The sequence below is a fragment of the Jatropha curcas genome, chromosome 2 (assembly GCF_041381405.1).
Source record: "Jatropha curcas cultivar XTBG-Jc1 chromosome 2, XTBG_Jcur_1.0, whole genome shotgun sequence".
NCBI lineage: Eukaryota > Viridiplantae > Streptophyta > Magnoliopsida > Malpighiales > Euphorbiaceae > Jatropha > Jatropha curcas.
Window position 1 is genome coordinate 5861372 of NC_143152.1, and position 8048 is coordinate 5869419.

At 27.2% G+C, this 8048-nt stretch overlaps 1 protein-coding gene across 1 annotated transcript; it reads right to left on the reverse strand.

The window, feature by feature from the left end:
- Nucleotides 1-6636: 6636 nt before the first annotated feature.
- OFP15 (ovate family protein 15) lies at nt 6637-7728 on the reverse strand. The gene has a single exon (XM_012218967.4). The coding sequence runs from the start codon at nt 7525-7527 to the stop codon at nt 6715-6717; it is 813 nt and encodes a 270-aa protein (XP_012074357.1). The 5' UTR covers nt 7528-7728; the 3' UTR covers nt 6637-6714.
- Between the last annotated feature and the right edge of the window lie 320 nt (nt 7729-8048).

Consider the following 8048-nt stretch of genomic DNA (forward strand, 5'->3'; position numbering starts at 1 on the left):
GGTTCAAGCCCTTTTTTTTTTTAAATTATGTTCAAACTTTTTTAAACAAAAAATAAATTCAGTTGAAGAATTTTTTTTTAAAAAAAATAATTAAGTTCAAGTCTTTAAAAAAATAAATTTAATTGAAGTATTTTTTAATTTTTTAGGTGTATTTTTTTTATAAATAACTTTCACAAATTTATTAAATTTTGAAAACTGGTATTCAAAATTTAAAATTTAAAATTATGCGATTTGCCGGAAAACCGATTGGAACCGTCGGTTTTATCACTGTACCGGAACCGAAACCAGAACCGTTCGGTTCCAAACCGGAACCAAAACTGAAAATTTTCGGTTCGGTTCCGATTCCAATTTTTTTGGAACCGGAACCGCGGCCACCCTTAATACAATGAATATTATATGAATCGAGCATGAGAGGTTAGAGTTTCAGGGCATCACCCTTTTCGTTAAGCTCCCAATTGATTTGCTAGAACTAGAAAAGTTAAAGCTATATACATTGTTATGCCAAGTTAATATACATATACTAATCTACTATAAGGTTCTCCATAAGCAGAGAGCACAACACCAAACCGGACATCTTCATTGAATCAGGAAAAGGACAATTAATGCAAAGTGCTAATTACGTAAAGATAAGCTAAAAGATGCAATGAACAGACACCAAGAACGTACAGTTCGATCACAAAATTTTTAAAAATTAATTTTCTCGAAAACTGATAAGCTCATTAATGGGTCATTATCTCACTAATTACCACAACTTGCCTACATCTGTTGTTTTCTTCTATGAACTAGCTACTACAGTAAAAAAAAATATCTGGCTTTTCTTCCAAGGTTTTGACAAGTAAAAGCCTGCAGAGTAAACGGTAAATATATATTTATATACTCTTGTGTTTGTTTAGATGTCTGGGGAAGAAATTATCAGATGTAACTGTGTATATTTGGAATCGCTGTATCATCGACTTACTTTACTACCGTTCGATTAGAGTGATTGTTTGTGGACCCTGCAATATTATCGAGGGTAAACAAAATAACTATTTCCTCTTTTAGGTTTAGTTATAATTACAAAATTGTCTCTCTTATTTGTTAAATGCATTTACAAGTTGTAAGATTTAATCATATTAAACTACTTAATCATTTACTTATGAAAATTACAAGACAAAAATGAAAATTGACAAAATCATTAAATAGTTTAACGGAGCAAAGCTTTAAGAATTAATCAACGTATATACTCCATTCGTTCCATTATGCTTGCTTATTATTCTTTTTTTGAATGTCCCGAAATATTTGTAAAGTTTCTAAATTTAGATATGTAATTAATTATTTTTTCCATAATAACCTTTAGATTGTTCATTAAATGAAAAATTTTTATTAATATTTTAATGATTTAAGGGTGAAAAATGGTCTTCAAACTAATAGTAAAAGAAAAATAAAGAAAAGTGCATATTTTAATTTCTTAATAACAATCTAATTTCAATTAACATAATAAAAGAAAAATATGTTCTTGACAATTACATTATCCTAAACATTAGACATGCTTTTCAATTCAACTGAATTAATATTGCAATTTTTTATGGCCGTTTAAAAATTCAAATTAGCAAAAATAATGTTTGTCTTCATAACAAGTCTTTTAATATAATAATATAGAAAAAAACAAATAGAATATGGATTTTCTATGTATAAAAAATGTTTATTATCAATTTCTATACTTAAACTTAAAACTATGAACAACATTTCCTTAGAAACTAGTATAAAAAATTTCTTTTACATTTTTCTTGAGATTTGCATTTATAATAATATAGGGTTTCGAAATTTCGGAGAGGAAAACATGGCAAGAAAGTTTGGACCCTTTCAATTAATTACTTTATTACTAGGGTTTAAAAAAGATGATGGCACAAGGTTTAGAAGCTTCGGCCACTGAGACAAGAATCTTTAGCTCAAAGATTGAAGCCGAGGCTGAGGCTGAGTCTTCTACCTAATATAAGCTATAGCCTCGAACATACATATGAATATTATATGGAAGAGTTGACAAATATAAATATTTTCCTTTTTTCTTTCTTTAAAACTACGTTACTCTTAATTAGCTACCAATAAAATATAATAATTAATTACAAATGTTGCTTTCAGGTTTTGATTATTATATATATATAGTAATAATTACGATTACCGAATTGTTTTTTTGATTAATGTGATATAGTCAGCTGAGTTAGAATAAGTCTTCATGTTTGCAAAAAGTGTTTAAAAGAGATGCTTATATTTACCACCCAATACATAAAATTACTATTCAACTTTGTAACTTTAATTTAACCTTGTAGTATTTTGAAATCGATCTGGAAATAATCTATAGTGCATTTAAATTTATAAATTTTAGAAAAATTATACTATACACTAACAATAATAGTCTTGAACATTTTTAATTTTTATATGTAAAATATTAATTTGATATGTAATGGGTGTAATTTTGAAACAATAACTTTTATATTGTTAAACTATTTAATAAGTATTTAATTGATATAATTTTGTATGTTAAAGTGTTTAATAAAATAATTTTGCAAGTTAAAGTGTTTAATAGATATAATTTTATAAATTGAAGCGTCTAATAAATTAAAATAAAATTTAAAAATGTCACAAAATTAAATTAATAAAATTCAATGGTGCATTTATAAATATTCAGCCTTTTATTTACCTTTCAATGTTGTATTATCTTAATATTAGACATAAAATAATATTAAATTAACTGTTGCTCTAATAAAAAATTTACTATTAGTTTTTTCCATTTATCATTGCTAGTATTACAAAAAAAAAAAAAGGTCATTTTAAGTTGATTGATTGGAATTTTTTTTTTAATTTATTATAGTTTTTATGGGTCGAAATAACACTGCGGGCCACACAATAGAGATAACTCTCCTCTTAGCTCATCAAATTGGTGAAAATAACTGTGGTCGAGAGGACTCAAACTCATTACACAAGCGAGAAGATCAACCAAATCACCACCTGATTGACAAGTTAATTAATTGTGATTTAATTATTAAAACTTTCATCTTTTTATCTATTATTTTCTAAATAATTATTTTGTTTAAAGTTATATGTTGTTTTGAGAAGATTAAATTTCTAACTTTAATTTTCTCTATCAAATACAATGACTATCCTATAAATTTTTTTAAAATCTATCTTACCAGCTCCCTCATCTCTCTTAATATTTAGAGTAAATTACGGGAAAAAGAACGGTTGAAATTAGAATAATTAGGTAAGATAAAAGATAATTCAATCAAATCAGAAAGTATTTTTATTATAATTTAATAGATGATTATATTAGTCTCTTGATCATTGCAGAAAAACCTTGAACCACAAATAAAAATTAATGGAGAGAGTAATATATAAAAGATTAACCTATCTAATGGTGGAGGTAAAGAGTAACCAATGTTCAAAACATTTTTCCAAACAGTATATCATATAACTTAGTGCACTTTTCCCTAAACCTAATTTTGAAAATTTCTCTTTGACATTCCTAATTTTGAATCTTGGCTCCACTACTGAATTACCTACCCATTAGCTTTCACACAATTTAATGCTGTACATCTACTAAATTCACTACACCTTGGAGGCTATTTATAACTATCCAGGCTATTAATGAGTAGTATTGTACTGTATTTACTTTTATCAGAAAAATTTTTCTTTTATTGTTAAAATTCAAAAAAAAATTAATACTATAACAAATATTTAAGCTCACGTTATTAGGTTTTCCCAATACAACCAACGTATAATTAAACTTTTTCTGGTATGTTTCTTGATGAATTATACACAATAAATCAAAAGTTTCTTTTCTCATAATCCCAGTATTCCATGAGATAGCTCTAGCAAAATTTAAATTTAAGATTTTCAAATAAATTTTACTAAATAAGCAACAACAGCCTCTGCACCTCATTTATTGCTAGCTATTTAATGCAAGCTTATGCTATTTTAGAATTTTTAAATCAAAGTTCATATCCATTGAAATTCTATTTAATTATTAAATAGAATGTTAACTTATCTAGCTTAATGAGGTGAGATACTCAGGGATTGGCAATTGCACCAATTTTTTAAAATTCAAAATTTCACCATAGAATTGTAAATATATTCACATCTCTCCCAAAGTTTTCTAAACTTCAAATTTTCCCTAAATTATATGTATTTTACAAAAATATCCATATTGGCCTCTCATTTTGTTCTCTATTTCTTTTCCATTTTACTCAAAAAAATTTTAGTTCCCCCAGTACTTGAAGTCTAATTCCGTACCTAGAGATATTTAAAAATTAGTATACAATACCAAACCAAAAAAGTGCATTCTTGAATTTACTTATTAACGAATTTAATTTCAATACACATATCAATTTGTTTGAAAATATTTTTTTTATTAAAAAGAAATGTTAATGTAGTATTTAAAGATGTAAACTGCTTTAGGTTCACCAATTTAGTTGGCTAATTGAATTGTCATTTTGTCATATTTATATAAATTAAATTATAACTTTAGACACTGTGAAATTTCAAACTATTCCCTTTTCCACCGCTCATCGGTACAATTACAGGCAGTGACATTCTCATGGCTCAATCTTGTTTTTTCCTTCAACATTTAGTTTGCTTAGAAGAGACAGAAAGATAGAGATTCAAAATTTTTTTTGAGCACTATATAGATAGATTAAGGTGCGCAACATAGATACAAAACCACTGACCCAATTGAATTGACTCAGTTCGATTCTGTCAAGTTGCTCACAAGGAAATTTAGTTGTATGATTTGGCTCAATTTTGTAAAAAGTAATTGATTAAACTTCAAGTCGAATTGACATGAAAAAAATTGATTCGATTCTGACATCAATATCAATTTCGGTTTAGTTTGATTTCACATTTGAAAAATTCAATTTGCCTTTTAATCCTTAGTTCGGTTTGAATAGAATCGACCATTTACACACTCCTAAATACACCGGTAGATAGAAGTGGTTCACAGGGTTATATCTTCATTGAAATTTCAAATTTTACTTTTAGGCTTTGTTTGTTTCTATAAAATAATTTATAGAAAAATTTTTTCCATAATTTTCCGTTGTTTAGGCATTTAGAAAAATAAGTTAACGGAAAATATTTTCCTGATCAAATAAAAATTAAGTCATTTTTAAGAAAATTGACTTCCTATTTTCAAGAGCATAAAATATTTTTTGGATTTTCACAAACTTATTATAATGTTATAAATCTTTATTTTTTTAATTTATTAATCATTGGTAGCCACTACCACCTCTCACCAGTCATCACCACCTACCACCATTGGTCCCAGCGATTTTCCTAATTTATTCCTTTTTTTTTTACATTATTCTCATATTTAACAATAAAATTTTTAAAAATACGAAATTTATATTATTATTATTATGGTCTTATGAGTTAAAAAATTTTAATATTTTTAATTAATTGTCAAAATTGCAATCAAACAACGGAAAATAAGTCATTTGAAAAATATCTTCCAAGAAAATATTTTCTAAAGGTAAGTTATTTTTTGGAAATAAATATAACTTTAATATATGTATATATAGACATTCTTAAAACTCAAAACACACATTTAAATTTGTATTTCTATATATCTAATTATGTGTATGTAATATATTATTTTATTTTATTTATGATGAATTTTATTTAGGGTTAAAACGACAAGGGTGCAGAGGACAACGATAGGAGAGCTGGTTGGGACCACGCCAAAATTCTGCGCTGGAATTGTAGCTATCAAATTGATAAGTACTGTCAAAATTTAAAACCAACGTCTACGATCTGTTCCAACATGTCAGTACTTTCAATGGTCCGATGTTAATCAATAACAGTGGTTACACTTGCATGTCTCTGGTTTGTGTTGCATGGGATCATAGTATATTACTCTATTCGATTGCATCATCAATTATTATAATTTATAACAACTCATTTATTTATTTATCACCATTATTATTATTATACTTTACTCCCCATGAAATCTGCCGTTTTGCCGTTGAAGAAAGTTCCTCATAGTCTATATTTCGATTTTTTTTTTAAATTTTTGGGAGTCAAAAATATTTCTTTTGTCTTATATGGGCAATAAAAAAATTAATTTTAATATAATTAAGAAAAATTTCCTATAAATGGCAATAATAGTAGCTATTTGTTTTTACCTAACTAAATTTTTTAATATTTATAAGTATAATGTAATGATAAGCACATATAATTAAATTTCTATAAACGTAAGCATTGCTAAGACAGGTGAATGCATATGCAATTTGAGCATGAACTAATTTAAATTACTTTTTAATATTCAAAAAGGAAAATTTAGATTTTTGTACTATACACAAGGGAAAAAAAAATTACATTTACCCTAATGCCTTGCATTTCATTATCATATGTGTAATCTCTTTGGTACAATATTTTTATGGTGAATCAATGAATTTTTGAAGGGAAAAAAAAAGGGTGTCCAAGTTTGAAATTTTGACTTCTTAAATGTATTTGTGTTTTAAAATATAATCAACTAACTATATTAATAAATAAAATCAAATGACTATATTAATAAATACAAATGGCATAGAGCACATGAGAAATTAAGAATAAAAAGATAAAGAGAATTTCATAAAAAGATTTCACTATCATATTCATATCTCATCAAGCTACTAATATACACATATTTTGTTTTTCCATAAATGAGATCAAAACAAGAAGTAAAAAAGATGAATTAAACATCAACTTTTAATTTTCTTTACTCTCATTAATCCCACCTTCTAATTTTGATAAACAAGGAGTAGTTAGATGAACCTCCTCTTGATCAACTTGTAATGAAGATACACAAGGAGCACAAGAAGAATAATCATCAGAAAAATTTGAAGAAGTGTAAAAAGACAAAGGAGAAGAAGGAGAACAGGAACAACAACAGCAAGAAGAAGAATCACTAATAGTACTAGTAGAAGAATGGCTAGCAAAAGCAAGATCAACCAGTAAATCCACAAAAGCACCAATTATATACCCATGATTGCTTTTTCCATTGACTTTTAAATAACAACATAATAACTCTTCAAGACCTTCCCAATCTTTTAATCCATGAGCTTCTACCATTTCTTCCATTGATTTCTTGAAATCCAAATAAGGCTCTTGAGAATCCATTGACAATACTATACTTTCTTTAAATGGAAACTCACCATTGTTGTTCTTTACTTGGTCCAAGATTGAACTAGTCTCTTCAGGCTCAAAAAATAGTCGTTCTGACCTTAAACCTCGAATAACCGTTTCTAAAGACTCACCGGCGGCTGCGGCGGCTGAGTCGTCGTCTGAGGCGGCAGTAGAGAAACTTGCAGACTCGGAAGAAGAGTTAGTAAACCAAGATTCATGAGTTTCCTCTAAATTATAAGAAGAGTTAAGGGTTTTGAACATGTTGTTGTTATTAGTTCTGAAAGAAAGGGTTTTTGGTTGTTGGCAATAAACAGACCAAGACCATGAGGATTTTGATGAAGATGAGGAGTTTGTGTTAATCTTGGAGAGAAAAGGAAGCTTCATTTTCTTGCCCATGGGGATTTGTGTTTGTGTGTGTGTGTGTGTTTTAAGATATATGGAAGGGATGGGTAGATGGTTTGAATGATTTTGTTGGAAGGTAAAGAAATATGAAATTCAAGATTTTCACTTGTTTGTGTAGGGCATTAATGGGCATGTCAGATAGAGAGGAGAGGGAGAGACAAGTGGGTGAAGTGGGAATAGAGAGAGATTGGTGGGGCTTTAGTTCTTTTTCTTGTTTGTGTATTAAATTATTTAGAACTAAATGTATTGTTTCAGTTGAGGTCATTCAATAATAATAATAATAATAATAATAATAATATGGTTCGTAAGTTAATTTAATAACAAATAAGGTTTCTTTATTTAATTCATTTACCGAAATTAAATTTTTTTATTCTGAGTCTTAAAGATATATTTACTTTAAATTTATATTTAAAAATACTATTTACGGAATTCTCTCATAATTGATATAAAGTAATAAGGAGAATGCTTATTATTAAAAATTGAGTTAACCCACCGAAGAGTTTTGAAATGAATGG

Bases quoted from the DNA above. Each gene is read 5' to 3' on its own strand.
- OFP15 (XM_012218967.4), bottom strand. From the start codon at position 7,527: ATGGGCAAGAAAATGAAGCTTCCTTTTCTCTCCAAGATTAACACAAAC.